Source organism: Rhamphochromis longiceps, linkage group LG1 (assembly GCF_057381845.1).
Source record: "Rhamphochromis longiceps isolate RC_006_pf linkage group LG1, R_longiceps_female_GT1.1, whole genome shotgun sequence".
Lineage (NCBI taxonomy): Eukaryota > Metazoa > Chordata > Actinopteri > Cichliformes > Cichlidae > Rhamphochromis > Rhamphochromis longiceps.
The window spans coordinates 19,080,362-19,103,810 of NC_140557.1; the positions used below are offsets into that span (position 1 = coordinate 19,080,362).

The 23,449-nt window shown below is 38.6% G+C and overlaps 1 protein-coding gene across 1 annotated transcript; it reads right to left on the reverse strand.

Annotated features, from left to right (window-relative positions):
• Positions 1–536: 536 nt before the first annotated feature.
• On the reverse strand, positions 537–22,321 carry rab27a (RAB27A, member RAS oncogene family). Its single transcript, XM_085401400.1, has 6 exons — positions 21,972–22,321; positions 8,362–8,530; positions 5,843–5,928; positions 5,663–5,766; positions 5,003–5,126; positions 537–3,309 (listed from the first exon to the last, which is right to left on the reverse strand). Exons 2-6 carry the CDS (start codon positions 8,512–8,514, stop codon positions 3,114–3,116), a joined length of 663 nt encoding a protein of 220 aa, XP_085257526.1. The 5' UTR covers positions 8,515–8,530; positions 21,972–22,321; the 3' UTR covers positions 537–3,113.
• Positions 22,322–23,449: the final 1,128 nt, after the last annotated feature.

The window sequence follows — 23,449 nt, forward strand, 5'->3', positions numbered from 1 at the left end:
CTGTGAGAAAATTCCAGCAGATTAGGAGTCTGGTACAAACTACCATGGCATGATTAAAGTCACTTAGATCACCTTTCTTCCCTTCTCTAATGCTTAATTTGACTTCAGCAGGTTATGTTGGCCATCTCTACATGCCTAAATTAGTTGCTGCCATGTGATTGACTGACTACACCCAAGGTCCTGCTGTTAAAACCTTTATTTCAGAATTATTTTTTGTTTCTAAGAAGTCATAACATACTTTTTATATACACATGAGACTTTAGGAAGCTATAACTGTAGCGGCCTGTGGGAAAACCGAAGCAGTCTCCTGCTACAGAAATGGTGAAAAAAAAAAAAAATCCATCTCTCGTGTACTCACAACAAGCTAAAGAAATGTGTATTAATTTTTCATTAAATGTCTGAAAGGTTTTGTACAAATCTGTGAATTTAAATCAGAGTGTCAGTGTTGCATGTTTGAATATTGGCACAGATAACATAACAAGCATCTGGTATTAATTATACTCAGAATTGGAAAATAATTAAATAAAACAGTCAGATACATAAATACAAATGTTTATTTCTGGATATAATTTACACATTTTGCATATGAAAGTATGGCACAACTGACAATGACACATTTCAGTTTTGCCTTTCTTATGTGATCAAATCTCATTTTCGGTGACAAATAATGTGACTCAACTAAAACATCACTCTCAAACTTTCATAAATAAAATGTAACTTCAGTGTTTAATGTAAATATCAGAGGTACAAAATTGATCTGAAAGATTAAATGAATACCTTGATTGTAAACTAAAGTGCAAGCCCCATTTTTTTGCCCTAAATATAATACAGCATCCGAGCGCATCAGTTTTAAACACATTCAGCAACAGTGTGCAACCAAGAAAGAGCTGAGAATTAAGCAACAGCGACAGGTGCTTTTGTTTTTATATCCACAGGTGCTGATAAATAAACAGTATCCACACACAGTCAAAGGACAAGCCAGAGGGGATTCCTACAAATTAAGCTCAACATAGCCAGGCTTTTCTGGCGTTAACTAGCTTAACAAAACCTGAACCTGCAGTATCAGCTTTCTTTGTTAACTTTCTGCTTCAGGCTTTGCGTACACTCACATAAAAAGATGCTTTTGATGTATGATTTCCCTCTAATTCTGCATAGAAATGAGTCTCCGGTGTATCACCAACTTTAGACAAAGACTAAGTGATAGAGATCTAAACAGCAAAATGGAAGACCAAGTGTAATCCTGCAGGAAATCGTTAATCTCCAATTATCACAATCACATTCAGCAGTAAAATAAAGTTTGAGTTAGTATATTTAAATTCCCTTCACTTCAGTCTACCACCGGATCAATGTGAACACGATTTTGTAACATGGTGAATAAAGCCTAAAAATGTAACTGATCGGTTTTCTAACCTGTTATCTAGTAGCTGCAAACCCAGCAGTGTGAAACAGACTAGCAGCAGATTTGGATCAAGCAGCCAACGTGAAATTTCTGCATAGCCGCCTGAATTTCAGCAACAGTGTGAGGCACAGTTAGCACTGCTGTAACCTTACAGCTGGGCTTCGCGTTAGTGAGGTAAGGCTCTGCAGCTTTCATGTGTGAAATGTGTTCCTTTAGCACTTGGAGCATACTGTAAATACGAGCAGAAACTTTTGTTTTACCACAGTAATCTAGTCAGGTCGCATTAAAAGCTCTGACCTCTGATTTCGAGGTCAAGTTCACTGAGATTTGAACTCATCTGACATTTTCAGTAGTAGCAGTAGAAACAGTTTGAAAATCCTAGGTAACATCCTTCTTGAGTTATCGTAGTTATTCTATAATTTACATTCGGTTTAATCTGCCGATAAACTAAAGTGATGGGAAATCATCGGAATTGAACACACCGAGTAGCGTTTGAATTTTTAAAAGCTTCAGACATTAAACAAGTTGTCAAAAACGCTGTTTTATGCGAGCGTGCTCAGAGTCTGAAGCAGAAAGCCTGATTTTCCCACCACACCACTGGGTTTTTAAGTTTTATTCAGCCAGGCAACGCCAGGGAAGCCTGGATATGCTGAACCTGCTTCGTAATACGCCCCTCTGGAGTAATAAATATTTATTTGTCAAGGTCTTCGGGACTTTACGAATACTACAAATGATGATAAATCTGAAAATCTGGGTGAAATTCAGGAAATTAGTCAAAGCCTCTCTTCAGACACAAGTGTTATTATTGGGATAACAACAGGCTTCTGCATTTATTTAATCAGAAGCCATTTTGATCATTTTTAGTCTCCAAAATATTCCTCAAAAGTAATCTGAAAGTCCACACACTGATATTTTAGCTTAAAATATAAAACTGAGTATTATGTTTAGCCCAAAAAAGTCCAAATATGCACAAAAGTTTGTTTTTAAACATTTTCTGCAACCGTCTGTTTTCAGCCGCAGGATAGATAACCCGAATCATCCCCGTTCCTGAGTTATTGTCCTGTTTTAAATCACTTTATTTAATTCATTCTAACTACTGAATGTACTTTTTTTTTTTTTAGTAATTATTGGACTTAACTGTACATAATAAAGTTTAGATGATTTAGTGAAACAGAGTTTTGTAATTTTGCAGGCAAACAAGCACAAAGATTTAGGAAGGAAATTAAAGAGTGTTACTTGTCCATCTAGCTAACACCGGATGGTCACTGTGAGCTACATTTCCTCTTGCTGTGGCACCGGTGAGATTACAGCTTAACATTCAGAAGAGCATCAGTAGAACATAACCTAAAGATCCATAAATAGCTAATTTATCTCTAAAGCAAGTATATTCATAAAACCTGTGGCATTGCAGTTCACCTTTGAATATATGATCTGGAAATTTAAGCTATTCATCATAAGAAATAAATATCCCAAAATCACAACCAGCATGAATTAATCATTCAAAAGACTCATTAAATCAATTCAAGTTAAATGCCCAAATCCAAAAGGCATTTAACTCAGCACTGACAAACTGGATGGAAATGTGTAACACACTGGTTGAATGGCACAAATGATCATCACAGAGCATACAATAATAATGATAATAATAATATACAGACTCCCACCTCTTCATCATTTCCCACCCACACTATGAACACAGATGTTTAAAATAAACCTAACATGCACATCTGCTTCTGTCGGAGCCCTCTGAGAGGTCTGGGGTGAAGGGTCCGTTAGCTCGGACAGTCCCGTCGGGGATCCAGGACTTGTCCACACATCGTTCCATCCTCTTCATGATGAGATCCAGCAGGACTTCCACGGCCTGGCTCACGTTATCCCCGTTTGCAGCACTCGTCTCAAAATACGGGATTCTGCACGGAAACATTTTTCAGTTACAAAACAGGGATCAAAGACAGCAGCTATAGTGTAGCTCAAACCTTTGTTGACGTAGGAGTGCAATTAAAAAGTTGTGACTCTGCTCATAAGAAGCAATAATAATAATAATAATAATAATAATAAAAATCGGTCATTGAAACACTGGTCCAGAGTCATTCATCGAAACGACCTGAACGTCGCCCCGCTCACAGAAGGGCACACCGAAACAATTTTACCCTCCCCACCTGCCCCATTCGCCAGATCCGACTCCACCCCAAAATGAAATTCAAGCTGAAGGATCGCCGTTTTGACGCAGTGAAGGCGTTCAGGACAAGACTTTCATGGAGCTGAAGTTGAGAACATGAGTATTGATTTTGTTAGTTTTTATGTGCAGAGCTGTGGAACTAAGCATGTTGATTAAGTTTGTGAAATGGAGCTAAGTGTTTTCCTGAAACAGCCTGACGCTGTTATTTCTAAACTAATTAGCAGCAAAAAAAGGTCATTTACTGACTTACTGGAGACGTTTTCATCTTTGGATTACCCATCTGCTGCTGTGTACTTATTAAAATACACAGATATAATAATACGACAGTACACGGACTGCTACAGTATTGTTTGATCAGTCGGTTAACTGATATACTTAACCACACTGAGATAAGGGTGTTAGATATTGTTTATATAAATTGAATTGATATACCTTTTATTAGTCCCACAAGGGGAAAATTTCATAAGGCTGTCGACCTATTGCACGCAATGGCGGCACCATCTTACCCTCCGACCATACATACATTACACAAAACATCACATGGAGAAGACAGGTCAGAGAGGTATAACAATGGAGAAATGCACCACATGAGGAAAGATGAGGAGAAATAATAACTCCCCCCAGACTGAGCTCCAACAGGGAGATCAGTTAGAGAACAGAAAAAACACCTCTGCACATAGCACATGAAAAAAAACTCTTAATACACCAAAGAAACACATGACAAGCAACAGGGGTGGGTAAAGGGTGCAGCATCGGAAGGGAATAAGCGTCGAAGGCGTTTGGAAAGGGAGGGGGGATGAGTGTGTGCATATCAGTGTATATGTATGTGTGCGCGTGTCCAGAGTTCAGCTGAGACAGTGTCCTTCGCCGTGCTAGGCTAAGTAAACAGAAATGAACAGATAAATATGGCACAGACTATATTAAAAGTAAATAAATTCATTTAAAATAAATACAAAAAAAAAAAAGAAAAAAAAAGGGAGAAATGTCTGTGGGACATCTGCAAAGCTGAGGTCGTCCTCGACTGTATAAATGTCATTTTGTTAGGTGGTTGCCAGGTAGACATGATGCCGTTTATAGATATAAATGAGAAGTTATTGCCAAGGCCATTGGCTGATTGTCATACAGTGCTTTTCTACTCTACTTGAGGACTCAAAGCATGTCACATATACATTCAGAGCAGATGGGCAGAGATGCCATATACTTGAATGCATCGTTTATATTTTTAGTAAAGGTGTGTCTGATGGGTCCCAAGCAGGATATTTTACACGTGTGCACAAATATTTGTTTTTCAAGGAGGACTAATTTAGTTCAACATTGTCCTGCATGAACTTTGGCAAACAAAGCGGCCACTGCCTCCTTGGCAAATGTTTGAGGGAGAGGTTCATGTACAGATGGATCACAGGCGGGCAGGCAGACAGACGTACCCGTACTTCTCGGCGAGTTCACGAGCCTGGTTTTCACTGATCATTCTCTGGTCCGACAGGTCACATTTGTTCCCACACAGAACGATGTCCGGATTTTCACAGTATGCATGGATCTGTAACTGACCTGAAACGATCAGAGGTTGTTGTTTTTTTTAAATGCATAAAGTTGTGTTTCCATGGAAATATCTTAAATAGTGGCAAACACATCAAGGTTTCATTCACGTACTAGTTGATACAGCTGGGGTTAGAGTAGGGAAAGAGTAATAAGAGGGAGATTAAAAGTTTAATTACACTTTGGGTCTAAAACCAAACTCCACGAGTCGGACATAATAAGCCTTTGTGCACAGTCAACAAGAAACAGATTATTTCTCTGCTAAGGCAGAGCCGACGTGGATGTTTGTTTGTCTGTCTGTCAGCAAGATTACTGAAAAGCTACAGAGCTGAATTTCATAAAACCTGGTGGAGAGATGAAGGCCAGGCAAGAAATAAAATCTGGATTACTTTCTTTACAAATCAGTAGAAGGGCATCTACAGGTGCCCTTGTAAATATCCAGTGACTGGTGCACTTTTTATTAATTACACCAGCGGTGAACTGATTGTTAATTCTTCCATTTTCATGACTAAAAATGTGCTTTCAGCTCAACACATTAGGACACATACTCATCCAGTGTCTGACGTTGAGGAAACTTTGCTCGTTTGTGAGGTCGAAGAGGAGGAGGAAACCCATCGCATCTCTGAAGAAAGCAGTCGTCAAACTTCGAAACCTGAAATCAGAGGAAGAAAAAACACTTAATGGAGAAAAACAAAAGTTAGAGATCAAGAAGTTAGAACAGAGTTTACCTCTCCTGTCCTGCAGTGTCCCACAGCTGCATGTGGATCTTCTGTCCTTTGCTTGATGTGCCATCTGGACCAGGTGATTTGTACAGCTTAGAAACAGAAAAATATACATATACTTAATTTAACAGATATTAAACTGGGATGTTGAGGATATAGCCACCCCATTAACCATGTAGGAACAAGAGGGGGGAGAGAAAAAGAAACAAAACAAAGACGATGATAGAAAAGGTCTGAAAACCAAGCTAATTGTCAGCCAGTTTGAGGAGTTTAGAGGTGTTTCTGTTTGCTAATGAATCTTATGATAATCCTGATATTTATGATTGTGCAGGGAGTTTTGTACTATTCAAAAGTAAAGTTTAAATTAAGTTATGAACAGGGGATCCGTGTAAATGTAATTATCAGATACCAAATCAGAGCTGTCAAACTAAAAATGGGAGAGAGGAATGAATCATTGAATCATGCCTATGAGTGTTGACAGAGCGTTTAAATGTTAAATGAGAAAATGTGAGAATAATTAGAGTACTGCCAGTTTGTGCTTTTTATGACTGCATTTTTTTTTAAACAAAAATTCTGACATTTCCATCATAAATCAGTGCAGTGAAACTAAAGGGAAAATTATGTTAATGACATTTAAAATTTCCTGGAGAAGCAGGAACCATGAACCAGGAGCAGAAGGCTCCTCCTGGGCTAATCACCTATGGCCAACGTTGAGATGATGGATAGTTGACACAATTATTTACAGAGTTTGTCAAAAACTGTAGATTCATCAAACTTTAATAATTAGAAGGTCAGAGACAACTGCCCATAAAACAGCAAATGTGACCTTGATAATGAGTTTATATTGTGTGAGCTCTCATTGTGTGCAAGTTTGATTAAATAATGACCCACACTGTAGGAGGAGTAATGACTCATGTGAGCACAGATGGACGACGGACAGTTCCCCGTGGCAGGAGCTCATCAGTCCTGCAGCCGGATGAGCTGAAATGTGACTTAACGCTTGAAGTGGGAACTCGTCTCTCTCTATGATTCCACTCCTTGTGTCTCCGCACACCAGAGACACAAGCAGAGGAGTAGGCAAGTAGAGACACCGGGAGGAAGAAGTTGAGGCAGCAAACATTTAAGAAAATGTTTTCCTGATTTTTGAGCCTCATTTTGAAGTTGCATGAATAGTTTGTTATAGTCAAATTACAGCACAACTTGATACCAGTGTCAGTTTATTTAATATATATATTTTCAATAAAATCTACATCACTCTCAAGATGTTATTGTTCTTTTAAAATTCTCACAAATGGTGAGGTGCAAAAACTCTGAACACCTTAAACAGCTGAAACAACTTATGAATATAATAAGGACAAGTTGTTCCAAAAGTCCTCCTTCCTCTGTGGTTTCTATATTCCAGCTGTGTCTCACACCTCTGATGTAAACTTTTGCCTGTGTATCCTCCATCACGGCTTCTCCTCCTCCTCCATTCTTAAACACAGTGTACTGAGCAAAACTGCAGCTTGGTGTCTGATGGAGAAGTGCAGTTACCCCATGTATTAATTTAAAAAAAAAAAAAAAAAAAAAAAAACAGCTGGGGAAAATTTTTTTTTTCTGTTCATCTCCCCAAAACAAAAAAACAAAATATTCCCCAGCTATGCACTCATTTATATTTAAAAGTAAAGTTTTTATGTTTAACGAAAAAAAAAAGAAAAAAAGAGGTACATTCAAATCCTTCAGACCAAGCATTGAAAAGAAAGATAATGACCGATACATATAACAGGAGCAGGTTTTCTTCTCAGAGCTGAAGGTCAGCAGCATTAAAGTAAATATGAGATGTGCTCAGCTGTTTGCCAATGGTATGAAGTGTTTATTCTTAAGGAGGGTGCTGCCTGCTTCTCAGCAGTATTAGTCATTACTTTCTGTTGCAACATTCACCGGTAGGCTTTTGTAACGTGGAGTGAATGATCTGGGAATCTGTTTAAGCTCCTGATCAGGCTTCCTGTACAGCGTGAGAGTGGAGTAATATGTTCATTAAGATTTCAAAAACACTGACAACATTAAAACAGAAAGTCAGAAACAAAAAAGAAAATAAAAAGGAAGCCATTTGTCTTAATGCTGTACATGGTTATCCATATGCAAACAGCTCTTATTTATTTAAAAAAACAAAAACAAATGCAAACTGAGTCCATTCAAAACATAACAAACCAAACACTTGATGGTTTACATTTACAATTATTCATAATTACTTTCTGTTATATTTAAATCTTTTATGAAGTTAAGAAAGTGTGTTCAAAACGTCAAAATAGTTTTGCTTTGGTTTTCAGTAGATTGCAATTTAAATTTATTTGTTTTATCCAGTGACTAACATCTGGTCTTTCAAGGTTTTTGGTGTTTTAAACATTGTTTGTCGATTTGTAATCAAGTGGAAACAGCTTTGGGTCTGCTGGACTTTCTTTAAGGTCACTTCCCTCACACCTGATGTCCTCCTAAACTGCTTTGATGCCAAAGAAGAAGAGCTGAATGAAAGAGCACCGACTCACCACTCGTTTTTCTCTGAAGTCTATTCCGACTGTAGTGATGAACTTTGAGTTAAACTTGCTATCTGTGTACTGGTACAGGAAGCTTGTTTTCCCCACGCCAGAGTCACCAAGGGCTAAAAATTTGATGAGGTAATCATATTCCCCATCAGACATAGTGAGGCCTTAATTTCTGAAACACATGAACAAAACAACTCAGTCAGCCAACAATCTTATAAATAAATATAAATGGAAAAGTGAAGCCATAGTCATATCTCTATTCTTCAGAAATTAAGCAGAGAGTGGAGTGAAAAAGTACAAAACTAGAACTAAACATAACTCTTGTAAAGTTTTAGTACATGTCTTATCCAAAAACCTCAAACACAGAAACTCTACAATATATGACACGTTTAATATTCAAAAGGTACACTCATCATGAAAAGAGCAAAAGTACCAATGAACTACTGTGTCTGTGTAAAGGTTATTATTATTATTCAGTACATGCTGTAGGTTAAACGCAAACATGCACACACCAGGAAAACAAGATGTGTTTATGTACTATAGAAAACAGTTCACTGCTAAAGTATTAATTAGTCCTGTGGTTGTTCATATTTGCTAAAACTATAGTTGCCACATAGACATTTATGTCTTCATCAGTAAGAACCAGAAGTCTAGAAGTGGAGTGCCAAAGACAGGCGCTCTGTTACGCAAATCCAGTGGTTGCTAAATGTTGTGCCGTATGGCAGGGCCTAGTGTGCAGTGGATTTTTTTTTTTTTTTTTTTTTGGGGGGGGGGGGAACCGACCATATTATCAATGAAATGCACAACTGTAAAAGAATAAAATAATTTTTTTTTTTTTTTTAATGAATTAAAAAAAAAAAGTTGCATATATACCGTCTGTATGAATTACTTGGTGCTGGTTAAAGCAGACTTCTGTCAGATGTTACTGAATGATGGGAATTACAAGAGCAGGATTTAGCAGTGTGCTGACAGACAATCCCAGAGACAGCTCGTTTGGACCAGTATTTGACCAACTCTCTGTGTACAGCCTTTCAAGTTTCTAAAGATGTAAAGATCTGCATATGTTAGATCAGGGGTGGGGAACTCCAGTGGGTCTACACACCTGAATCAAATGATTAGTTCATTACCAGGCCTCTGGAGAACTACAAGAGATGTTGAGGCAGTAATTTAGCCATTTGAATCAGCTGTGTTGAATCAAGGACACATCTAAAACCTGCAGGATCACCAGCCATTAAGGTCTGGAGTTCCCCAACCCTGTCTTAGATAAATATTAGAGCTCTGGCTCCACTACAGTGTGAAGATAATGTAAGTTACCGTTCTCCAGTCCAAGCAGCAGATTTTAAAGTATTTAATTACAATTGCATTTAGGGCTGGGCCATATTATACCGTTCACGGTAATACCGGTATAATGTTAGGCAACGATAGGAAAATGAAATATCGCGATAGAATGGGAGTAAAACGCGCATGCGCAGTGCCTTTGTTTTCATACGCACATGGCCGATTGTTGAGTGAAACAGATGAACCAGAATTGGTTTGTAAAAATGGTGCAACTTCCGTGATGTGGAACTGGTTTGGTGTTTGTCCGTCAGATACACAACAAAGCACATTTTTTTGCAGAACATGCAAGCGGCCGTTGTTATTGTCATATTTGTCGGACTAAGATGCTCTTAAATCTGGGAGTAATCTGGGTCCTAAACTCCGTATGCTTCAGGTCAAACAACACTGCAGCATCACTTCGAGTTAAAAACTGTCTAAATTCTTTCATCTTTAATAAAACGATCAGCATTGCTGCTTTACCAGGTGTAACTATAAAGTTTAACTTCAAGGCATCCATGAAAACAAAAGTTATTACATTTAACGGAGTTAGAAGTTAGCAGGAAGCTAGCGGAAGTTAGCTCGCTAGTTTCGCTAGTTACCTAAGCATGATATAGCATGTTCTGACTGAGAGATTTCTGAAAAAAATCAAACGTACAGCTCTGCTATCACTTCCAACATAAATGAAGACAGGAAACTAAACAGCAGTGACGTTTGTAGGGTTACTGAAGTTGGGCTAGCTGGTATATAATGATGTGCTACGTGATCGCTAGCGACACAGCTATGTTAGCATAACATAAACAGTGAAGCTGGAGGACGAACACTAACACTTTTCCACTTATAAAAGTTAACGTGAAGGTTCTTCATGGTTAGAGACAAATGCAATCGCATGGCAGGATGCTGTAAACGGACCAAACTTCAGTCAGGAGAACAACTGAGATAATCCATCCACAATACGAGGTTAGTCATTAATATACTGCAACAACATGGGAATAGAGCAGCTGCAGAGAATTCAACATTAATGAATCAATGTTACAGAAGTGGAGGAAGCAAGAAGAATGAGTTTAATAAAGTTTGATTTATCTGACTGCTTTGTTTCGCTTAATGTGCCTTATAATCCCGTGCACCTTATGGTCCGAAAAATGCGTACTGCACACTGCAGTTTAATGTTGCAAAGCACCTCTTTTTAACCATATAACCATATTATACGTGGTTATGCTCAGGATATGTCAGCCCATTTCTACTGGAAATGCCTTTTGGTTAAACTTTCAGCAAGGAATTTGCATTTGCACTGTTACATTTTTATAAAGCTTTAATGTACATAAAAACCAGCTTCTTGTTTAAGTGAAAATAAATGGAAGGTTGTCTTTTTGCGCTAGTAATGTTGTGGAGTTGTATTTTGTCTCGCATCAATTATATCGTCGGTTATATCGTTATCGCAAATTTTCAAATATATATCGTGATAAATATTTTTGGCCATATCGCCCTGCTCTAATTGCATTTATTTTCTGATGCTTTCACATGAACTCCGTCTTCCCTCAAATAACAACACTGACAAGTCCTCTTCACACATGAAGAGGACTTATCTGCGGTCTAAAACTTTTCAGATCCGGGACAGTGCTCAGACATTAGCTAGTCTTCAACCTGCCAGCTCCAGATCATCTGAAGTAAAAAACAGAAAAATATAAAAAACTTTTTTTTTTTAAAGCAATTGGTAAAACTTGTGATTTTAAAAAAATCTTGTGTGGAACTGTTTACTAGGCCAACACATGCGAAACCAAACATCTTGGAAAGCATGACAACTCCAAACAGAAGGGTTCAGACTTTCTGCTAGACTTCAAACCCGGGACCCTCTTGCTGTAAAATAAGATGCTAACCACGGATCTACTGCGCTAAACATGACCGTGTAACCACAGACACCAACCGCAGCATTCAACCTCACCACAACATTACACTCAGAGCACTGTAAAAGGCACATTAAACCTTTAACCACGTCACAAAAGATCAGTCTTAGAGCTATTTTTCTCTGCAGTGTAATTGTTTGTTAGTCTGTAAAAGGGCAAAATGCAATCAGTCTTCAAAATTTTGTTTTATGTAGGAACATCTTTTTGAACTCCAAAAAGGACCAATGAAATTTCTTTTACTGTTAAGTACCCCTTTAGATACTAGAGCAGGGGTGGGGAACTCCAGGCCTCAAGGGTCGGTGTCCTGCAGGTTTTAGATATCACCCTGGGTCAGCACACCTGAATCAAATGATTAGTTCATTACCAGGCCTCTGGGAAAACATCAACACATGTTTAGAAGGTAATTTAACTATTTAGATCAGCTGTGTTGAATCAAGGACACATTTAAAACCTGCAGGAAATATTCAGACTTTATCATATAGTCTGACTAAATAGACTCATGTTCTATTAAACTACAGTGAAAATTGGCAAGATACATGCATTCCTTCTTTTAGAGTTTTAAGTGCCTTCCAGGCTTAGATTTGTACAGTGAATGGCAATGTGGGGCTAATCTGTGTGTGACGGAAGAGTGGTTTCATCTTGCTGACACGGTGACAGGAAGCATTTTAAATTCCTCTCCGACTAAAGACACGCACTCTGACACAGACAATGCTTTATGTTCCTACAGCTTTAACGTAGTTACAAATTCTCTGAGCAAATTATATTATTTTCTACATACTTGAATTTGTTTTTACCTTAGCATAAGGACACTAGACTCCTAACTCAATAAGACACGGACTGTGTTGTAGCTGCTGGATGTAACATTTTCATTTGTAATGGTCGAATAGGTCCAATCAAAACAGTTAAAAGATGGCGGAGATGTATCATATGACCACTGCATAGAAAAGCATTCAGACAAGTCTTACATTCTTTCACTCTATCGCTCATTGAACTCTCCATCTGGGACTATAATAAGCAGCTTAAGACTAAGTGCAAAATCAGGATCCACGATAAACACCCTGAGATGGAAATGCCTGCTTTAAGCACGGATGTGGCCATAAACAGTGAGCAAAGAGCACCAAGTCAGACGACAGTGACGTCTCACACACTCTCACACACACACACACACACACACACACACACACTCTCATAAACATGCAATAACCTAGAAGTCTGAAATTAAAATAACTGACATGTAAAGTTATAGTCTGTTAGATTAGCCCTATTATACCCATTTCCATCTGCATATTTTTGGGAATAGTGTTGCAAAGTTCAAAATAAGCTCATCTTATACTGGGCCTTGGAGCAGCCCCTCACTTGCACCTCTCATTTTAAAACCACCCTCTCTTTAAGCCATACTTTATTCGGATTGGGTGCTCCTCCTAAAGCAATGATTAGAAAAGTAGGTAAAAGGGGCTTCTGTGAGATTGAGGGGCTATGTCTAATATGGCAAAGAAATCATGCAGATCAGAGCACAGTGCTCAACACTAGGCCATCAGTATATTTTTACTGGTCCACAAAAAAAAAAAAAAAAAAAAAAAAAAAAGCACAAAAGGTCAGGGTATGCATATTTAATATAGGAATCCACCATATAAAGATCAGCGTAACGGCCATCTTGAAACTCCTGCTCTTAAAGCAGCGTGTTCATGTTTGTGTTTTACAGATTTAGATTCTTCACCACAGAGATCAACAAGATCTATCAGACAAGTTCATACTGAGAACCATGTATTAGCTCAAACAATATGACCAGTGTTGGGACTAACGCGTTATTAAGTAACGCGTTACAGTAACTACGTTATTATTAAGCGCTATATAAATACAGGCCATTTACCATTTACCATTGTGGTAACGAGCACGGTAACTAGTTATTATGCCAAAATCAGGAACGCGTTAATCGTTACTGGGATTTAGATAGGCTCGTTATTCGTTACTTCGTGTGGTGGCTATCGCGGAGCTTCCACAGATTCAGTAACATTAGCAAGTGGTGGAGGCCAGCAGGTGGTTGAGGGAAAGGGGAGGCAAGAGGAGAGACCCGAGGTGGCCGCCGGTCCGAGTGTCAGGTGAACTGAACTTCAGGTAAGAAGTTATGACCTGCAGTCTATCTGGGTCAGATATAAACCAAGTTTAGGTGGAGTTTATTTTTGTTGTGCTGACTTTTTCATACTGCGTACTAGCTATCATGACGGAGTTTCTATACAGCTGGGCGAGTGCTATGTTACTGATGTTGAACTTTAATAATTAACCTTATGAACAAAATAGAGTTGCCAACCGTCCCCTAAAAAACAGAATTGTCTCGTATTCAGAAAAAATATCACACGTTTTGTATTGAGGTGAAAAGGAACACCGTTTGTCCCGGACTTCAGCTACAATGAAAAAGACACAAAGCTGGAGTTATTCTGTGTCTTTGCTGCACAGCTGCCTCTTCTTCTTTCATTCTCGCCCCCTCCCTCTCCTGTTTCTACTTCAATCATGAAACTGATCAATGATCAGCTGATCGGCTTTTCTCTCTTGTTTTTTTATCGCCGACTTCGCGCCACAAAGAAGAAACCAGCAGATGTCGTGTTAAACAACAGCAGCACGTTTAAGCTTGATCAGCTGTTGTTAGAATTTATTTAATATTACTTTCTAGTATCAGCTGATGTTTGCTGGAGCCACAGCTGTAAAAGCTGCTGGTCATGATATCCGTTTGGATATGTGGTGAGAGGGAAACATGAAGATGAAACCAGGAGATGTCCTTACTGAATCACCAGAGCTGAACAGGTGATGGAGAAACAGGTTTAACTTTTAGTTAACATGAATGAGTTGAAGGGAAGTTATGAACTGTTTCTGAGAGACAAATAACACCAGGATCCTTTTCTAAGTAGCTGACAGCTGCTGGTAACTGTGCAGGGGCGGGTCTAGCAAAGTGTTGCCAGGGGCCAGGTAGGGCATTAACAGGGAGAGGGGGGCACAAAGAAATACTTTTCTTTCTTATTCTCATTTACAATGTCTAGCTTTTAAAAAAAATAATTATCTGAGTCTTACAACAAACGATTGATAGATTGATACATATATACCATCAAGACAGTGTACATCACTGTCACAACAGTGTTTGTTTTCAATCAAAGGCTTTATGATTTTTCCTATAATGGTGGGCCGGTCTCTAGTCAAAACGCCCAGGCCGATTTTTTGTCCCAGTCCAGCCCTGTATGCAGCTTATCTGCAGTCTGGTTTTACCTACATATTCCTATTCAGAGGGCAGAATTTCTGAGTACAATCAAAAGCACCACGACTGCAGTTTTTGTGTTGGATGTAAAAAGCGCACATGACGCTGTGATGTAGGCTAGAATCATGGCGGCGGTCAACGACGGTCCAGGCGTGGGATTTCTCTCGTGGAAATATGCACATTATCTTTTCCTTTCTATTGGTAGGTGGCACAGTGCACTTGTGGCAAGTAAGCAAGCTAGAAGACTGGCACTCTTGCTGGGTATCCAGTTACAGAAGCAACACATTAACAAGAGAATTCTGAGTAAAACCAAAGTTACTTTCCCTAGTAACTAGTTACTTTGAAAGTAACGAGTAACTTGAAGTAACTTAGTTATATTACTAGTTACTTCTATCAAAAGTAACTAAGTTACTAATTTAAAGTAACTTACCCAACACTAAATATGACAGCTTAGATTAATTTCAAATAAAACATAAGAAAACAGACATAACCTTTTGTAGTCTAAATTCGACCTACATGGATGTGATGGTTGAAAATTTGTCTGGAGAAATCCAGGGAAAGAACTCCAACAAGATTATAGGACTACACTAAGCCTACAGAGAAACATGGAGGAGGGGCTGTTTTTGCCCTTTAGAAAACTTTCAGGCCAGAGCCCTAAACCCTGTAGTTGGCCTATGAGATGCCAAGAAAAAAAAAGAAGTTAATGACTGGTGTGAAGGTACCAAAAGTTTAGCACGTTGAAACATGCAGAAAAGTCTCTGCGTGAGTCCAAGCACAGGCAGTTCTGTAAGAAACAGGAGGGCAAACTGCACACTTTAAATGCTACTGTGAGGTTTCATGAATTCCTTGTTGGGGGTTAACTGCCACTCCATTTCCACATAAACATTTAAACCATATAACCGATTAAAACACCACAACATCACATCAAAGCAAAAACTAGTGTAATCCTTTAACTTTTTTCAGGTCAGAAACAGGTTTGTAAAAAAAAAAAAAAAAACAAAAAAACAAAAAAAACAAAAAAAAAACACAACGAGAAGAAATAGAGCATCTTGTACAGGATGGATGGAGTTCACTCTGTGAAAAACTGTAAGAAGTAGTTTAGAAATGTTATAGCGTAATACTGGAAAAAAAAATTGTGGTATTTCCACACCTTGTTTAAAATACTGAGAAATCTCCTCAGAAGCGCTTCTGAAAGCTACCATCAGCGAGCATGGCTCCTCGCTGTAGCCACCGATGCAAAGACAAAACAAATGCAAACAACACACCAACTTCTCTGGGCTCAGGCTAATTTAAAATGGACTGAATGGAAAACTGTCCCGTAGCCTGACCAATTAAATCCTTTTCCAGGATCTGTGATGTTATGGAAGGCATTAGAGCACACACATTGGGCAACTCGCCCACCTGTGAAGGCACCATTAATGCCAAACAATATACTTACAGTGACTTTGGAACAGTATGTGTACAGATGCAATCTTTTCCAGCAAAAGGCAGCAGGCCACATATTTCAACAGCACCATTCTGTGGTAAGAGTTCAGGTACTAAACTGCCCTGCCAGCAGTCCATACTGGCCACCCAATAGTGCATTACATAACAATAAACAAATGACAAAGAGGGCTACAAACTGTTAAGCAACTGCTGAATTAAGCAACAATGTAAAACTGTTTCACTCAGCTTCCATATACTTAGTGTTGTTAAAGAGGTGATGCAACACAGTGGGAAAAGTGTTGTTTCTGAAACGTGTTAGCACGCAACTGAAATTCTGCATAATTTTTCTTCTTTGTAGTATTTTTACTTGGGTATAAAGTGTAAATATGAATTATTGCACACTGCTTGTTATTTATCTTTTAATCAGTGTCCCAAATATTTGGAAATGATGTGAATTTTGAAGTGTGGCTGAACTGCTCACATGCATGTAGATCAACAACTAAAGTGACTACAAAACCATCTAAATAGTTTAATCAAGAAGTAAACACTAGAGCCTTTACCCCAAAAGCTGATTCTGGTTATCTGGGCGAGAAACGTTTTGTCACTCATCCAAGTGACCCCTTCAGTCTCAGCTGACTGCAGGTTTCTCCAATCTTACAAACAGTACATTTGCACAATGACTGAAACTAGCACCACTGACAAACATGGGCTGTGAGGTCAGTTTCTTGATCATTAATATGCAAATTGTCATGAACATTGATCAACAACTGATCAAAGACCATTGATCAGTAACCATGTGTACTATTCACAGAGTTGAGGAATGGCTGCAATCACAGCATTGGTGATGCAGATGATGAAAGATATACCCTTAGGCCCCTTCCTTGATTCAGAGATTATCTTTCTCTTTTCACGTAAATGGCCTTCTTGACATCCCCCTCAAACCTGTGTTCATTCCTGTCCAGGATGTTTACATCCTCATCATTGAAAGAGTGTCCACTGATCTGTCGGTGTAAATAGCCCATGGGGTCCTGGCCTGACAAGTTAGCTTTTCTGTGTTGTGCCATCCGCTTAGCCAGAGGTTGTTTGGTTTCCCGGATGTATAAATCAGAGGAATCCTCCAGGCACTTAACAGCGTACACTACATTACTCTGTTTGTGCCAGGGGACCGGATCCTTGGGGTGGAGCAATTTTTGGTGCCGCTTATTTCTGGGTTCGAAAGCCACAGAGATGTGGTGTTTAGAGAAAAATGTGTCTTAGCTGTTCCGATACTTCTGACACATGAGGGATCACTAAGGGTTTTCGCTTAGACAGTAGTTGTCCTTCTTCTCTCCAAGAGAGCCTTTACAGCCTTTAAAGTAGAATTTATTACAGCATTTCTTTTTTGTTTCATCCTCAGCAAAATGTTGGAAAAGTCATTATATAAGTTAACCTAATTACTACATTTGTTAAGATGTTCACTAATAAAAATCATGTTTATCTAAAGGAGTTTAAAGTCCTTGTATTGTGTCTCACTGGAAAAGAAACTGAAAAATGTGCTTCTTCATTTATGACAAGTCAAAAAGTACTCTGTAATAGAGAAAAAAAAAACTTTCAGTTTTAAATCAATGGTTTTAATAAAAGCACTGGATTAACCTTCTAGGACTTGCAGCCAGTTTTACAAATAGACCAGTTACTGTTTTTAGTGCTCAGAAAATGGGCCAATATACTTCATCTACGAAGATACACTAAAGAATTTATTCATTATTAGCATTAGTATTCTTTTTTAATGAAGGTTTTTCCTGCTACCATATAGCAAACTGGCAACTATGTACCTAAAGATAACAGGACCACATGTTACTAAAGAGAAAAAGAAAAGAAAAAACCTACCCTGTTTATGTTGTTTGTTTTTTTCTTTTTAAATTGACGGAAAAGCTTGAGCCAATATACGAAATGTGCTTCGGCTAAAACAGGTCACAGTGACACAGTCGAGCAAAACCACAGTGAAGATTGTGTCAGCACATTTCTGCAGATTATTATCAGCTAATCAGAGACGTTCTTATTGCGTTTCATTTAAGTACAAAAAAATGGCACATCATCATACATCAAGAAAATGCATTACATGATATGCGTGGCACTGTTCTAAAATGTAAAGTTTGAGGTAAATTGCACAGTCATACAGCACTTCACAAACCTAGTATAGCTGTGAAAAGGATGCTCTGATAGCACAGTATGATCTCTTGTGTTAGGCAAGAAAACATTAGCTGTGAGCATCAAAAAGAAGAAGCAGCAGCAGTCATGTCCTTGTTACTGCCTTACAAAATGCAAATCTTTCATAATCAATAACACCAAGGGTCCTCCTCGTTCACTGGATGTACACCGCTCTAAAATAAACGTATTACATGCTGGCTTCATGTAGGAGATCTGAACTCTTTACTTGCAGTGTAAGAATCCAAGTGCTGCCGAGACTCAGAGGTCCACCAATAACCATTTTAATAACTTGTGTGTCTTTGGACTGTGGGAGGAAGCCATACTGTCTGGGGAAAACCAACACAGGTACGGGGTAAACGTGTAACCTCCCCACAGAAAGGCCTCAGACAGCCAGTAGAACCACTACCCTTCTTGCTGTGAGGTGACAGTACTAACCACTACACAACCTAAAATAAGAGTAAAGACACATAGTGCAGACACGACATACAAGTTGTAATTCATGTTATACTTGTCTAATGGCTCCACCCTCAAACCCTCCCATTTAATCCCCGAGACTGGGATTGGCACTACAAGCTTGTGACTCCTGAGGCTGGAATTGTGCCTCAAACCAGGGAACTTGTAACTGTACTTGTCACATGTAACACAAGTGTGTTAACCACTACACTATGGAGCCGGTATGAAATGCCTCCATAGATGCGAACTAAGCCTGTTGCTGGATTTAAGTACATTTATCTCATTATTAGGGCAAAAGGTGACATGCAGGTTAGGATAATGGGTGGTGCTTAAATTGCCCCTTTATGTAGCAGTCTGGCGACCCATCCAGGGTTGGCTGGACGGGCCGATAGATGGATGGTGTCATTACTAACAACTTCATTTTATAAATGAAGGAGGATTACTATGACATTTGTTTTGATGATGGTGTGCTTAATATTCAAAATTTGGAAGCTTAGAAAGGAGATTTAGAAAAAAAAAGCATATTTAATTATCTGAATAGTTTTTAAATAATTTTTGGTTGTCTAATTGTTACAGTTCTAGGAAACTTTAAATTGCACAGCAAACCAATGTTGAGATCCCATTCTATAACCTAAATTAAGTGTTAGGCTATATTTATTTTTGTATATTTTATGGTGCAGTGAACTAAAAAAAAAAAAAAAAAAGGATATTTAACCAATTTACCCAAATGGAAACAAACAAAACATCACGCTTTTGCTTTAAAACAACTGCATCTGAACATCTTTATCTGTGGTACACCTGCATTCCTAATCTAACCTGATATTCCACCTTTCTATCAGCTAGGATGATCTGTCACCAGCTTCAAAATTACTCTCGTTTGTACATGTATTATATTGTCTGCATCGACAACACAGTCTAATAGAAAAATGTGAAACAGTCCCAAAGAAGTAGTTTGTTTGTCCTCATGAAGGTGAGATGTCACTTTTTCATCAGTCAGCTGGACTTTGAAACTAACATGTACGCATGAACTGAGAGATTTTTGAAACTAATTAAAACGTACAGCTCTTCTATCACTTCCAACATAAATGAAGACAGAAAACTAAACAGCAGTGGCGTTTGCAGGGTTACTGAAGTTGGACTACCTGGTATATAATGTTGTGCTATGTGATTGCTAGCGACACAGCTAACTTTTTTTCCACTCGATAAAAGTTAACGTGAGGGATTCTGGTGGTTAGGGACAAATGCAATCGCATAGCAGGATGCTATACACGGGGCAAACTTCAGTCAGGAGAACAACTGCGATTATTCATCCACAATACAAGGTTAGTTATTAATATACTGCAACAACATGGGAATAGGGCAGCTGCGAGAAAATTCAACAGTAATGAATCAATGTTACAGAAGTGGAGGAAGTGCAGTTTCTGGCTTTCCCCATATTTCAAAAGTGCTTCATCTCTTTGCTATGACTGTCGCCCGGCATAATTTGCAGATGATAATGGTTTTAGCCGCTGTGATGCTTTCGACCAAAACAGGAGCAGCTTGATGACATCATCAACATGCGCTATCACAGTAGAGCGGAGCGGAATAGTCAAAATCTCTATCGTTGGCCAAATTTATATCGTTTCTATCGTATATCGTTTATGTTGCCCACCCCATGCCCAACTCAAAAGATTGACTGATAGATGACAAAAAAATTATGCCACTGAAAAAAAAAAAAAAAAAAAAAAAAATCAATAAACAGGCTTCCATATAGTCAACATAAAAAAAAGCTATGCAGAGGTTGTTGTTATTACAGCATTACATGCAAGACTGGACTGAGGAAAAATCGTATTTGGGGACATGTTAAGAAGTGTGGGAAAAGTGTTACCAGGAAGACAAAAACAGATTAGAGGTTAAGACCATTTCACAAACTGCGATGAGACTTAGCACTGATGGTGGAAAGCTTTTTTATAGGTTTTTAAAATTGTTAAGCGGCAGCTTTAACTAATCTATGTTGTTTCTTTAAAAAAGGTCCTTAAATGACAACATTGAAAACTTTTCTGATAGCTTTCTTATCACATTTGTTATCACACATGTCATACCTCTGCCATGTTGTTTGACCTTAATTTAGTCTTGTTTTTTCCACATCTTGTCCAGAGCTGTCTAGAAAGAAATCTTTAAAAAAAAGCTGTATAATATACCCTAAAAGATCTCAGGGCTGTACCTTGATATGCATGGGAATGGATTTAGAGGCCATTTCTGTCAGGCTGCCATCCATGCAAACAAAAAGCAGCTTTAATCATTTGTCAAAGCTAAAGTGGAAGACCCACCCTGGGCAGCTGTCCAAAACAGAAGGAGGCAGCTCCTTGGGAAAATCCGGATGTGCCAGTACCATAAACCTCAAGCATAATAGGCAAGAAAAAATTAAAAAAAAAAAACAAAGAAAAGAAAAAGAGTGCTACACAAGTGATGTATTTGACTGGATATGGAGGTCCTGCATCAACGATCTAGTCATTAAAATACCTTGTGAGGACTTATCAGCAGCAGGCAGTCAGAGGCGCACAAAACCCATTGCCACGCTCCAATCGATTAACCGAAAACAGGCCGATAGAATCTAATAATCATCAGCTGGTCCTCGTGTGTGTCACTTCTGATCACGTGACTTGTTAGGCAAGAAATAATCACTTATTTAAAAAAATTTTTTAAAAACAACAAAAAAAACCCAAAAACCTTAACATAGATCCTGTGAAGAAGGCAGAACTGCATGGCAGCTTCCTCTATCAAACAAACTGCTGCCACCAGTTTGGTCTAAGCATGGCAGAGAAGTGTGATAAGAGCTGGAGACAGCCAGAGTTTCACACGTTTCAACAGTCTGCTCAATTATCGAGCAAGTGTAGAGAAAGCTACGAGCTCTATCTGGCTATTTGAGGAGAGGATAAAGCAGGTGCTAAAACGTTTCCCCACGCCAGCGCTCCTTTACTTTAACCACACACAAACACAAGCAGTCCCAAAGCAACATATTCGAGCGAGGTAAAAGTTTTCTTGCTAACTGCTGACAGATGCTACAGGCTGGTTTCTTCGATTTATATTTCCTGGAGTATACTCACCCGCCGCGGGGCGTTGCTGCTGGGCGCTTTGTCGCGTCTTTAAAAATGTGGCTAAAAAAGTGGCCCCTGAAGACTTTAGGGAAAGTTAGGAAATGAAAGTTTTACTTTGTCCGTCGCCGCTGGCCTTTTAGTCGACATGAGAGCAGTCTCATCAGCAGTGAGCAGCCGTGGTAACTCGGTCGGTGTGGTCGTGCTGAGAAACAGCTCCTCCTCACGGCTAACGTCAGCTGAAGGAAACGGCAGTTACAACACACAGCCGGACCAGACCGCACTGCTTCAACTGACACACGATACCTCCTCAGGAAACGTCACATTTTCTAATAACTACATACGGCGGAGTGATAACCGCGCCAATGCAAACTGTAACTACGCCATGTGCTCGTTTTGAGGCACTTTTTAATTACGCGATATTCAGCGCAGGGGCGTTTCCAGGATTTTTTTAAAGTAGCGGGCACAAAGGGGTCCCACGAACAACAGGCAGGGGGGCATGGTACATAAGTATATGTAATGCAGGATATTAAAAAACCAACAGAAAATCAGACTTTTTACATGAGAATCCTGATCTTTTAAAATAATTTTTCTGACATTAATTACGAATTCTGACTTTATAATTTATAACTTTATAATTTTTATAATTCTGACAATAATCTCAGGATTCTGAGATCTAAATTTTTAGTCAGAATTCTGGGATTAATGTCAGGATTCTGCCTTTTTTTAAAATTAAAATTCTGACATTCTGTAAAACAAAAGTAAGAATTCTGTGATTACTGTTAGATATAGATAGATAAATACCTAGCTCAACTACACATTTAAGTCATGGTTCTATCTTATGACTCAAAGTATACAGAAGAGAGCATGATGAGGACCCTACCCAGTCTTTGGATTGGAACAGTGTAGTGCTGTCAGTGACACTCTTGAGTTCAATCCCTGAAAGATGCAATTCTTAGGGGTGAATAGTTTTTATTTCTGTAAATGGTGAAAACATTGTAACCACTTCTATGTTGGCAATATGTATTCATAATGTAGCTGGTCCCCTGAAAATGATTGCTGAATGAGTAATTCTATACGAAATCACTTGTCTGAAGCTATGAAGCACATGTTAGTTGATAAAATGGTAAAACCTTTTTAAAACTCTGTGTAGGCTATATATTATTACATTTGGGGGAAGTAATTACATAGTTCTGATCACTTAATTGTTTAGATGTTTAAAAAAAACAGTCATATTTTTGTGTTTCTTTGTGGTTTTCTGTTAGAAGCACAGGAAATGGGAAAAGTCTAGAACTGCATCTTTGACAGACCTGGTGTAGTTCAAATAGGCACCTGTGTTGAGTTTTTTTTTTTTTTTTACAAAAAAATTGATCTGGGCACACTGCACTGATATCACAACACAATTTTGTGAGGAACGCCATGGGGGCCTATCAGATATCAGAGGTTATTCCACTCGAGGTCTCCCTTCAACCATGGTTTTGTTTATATAG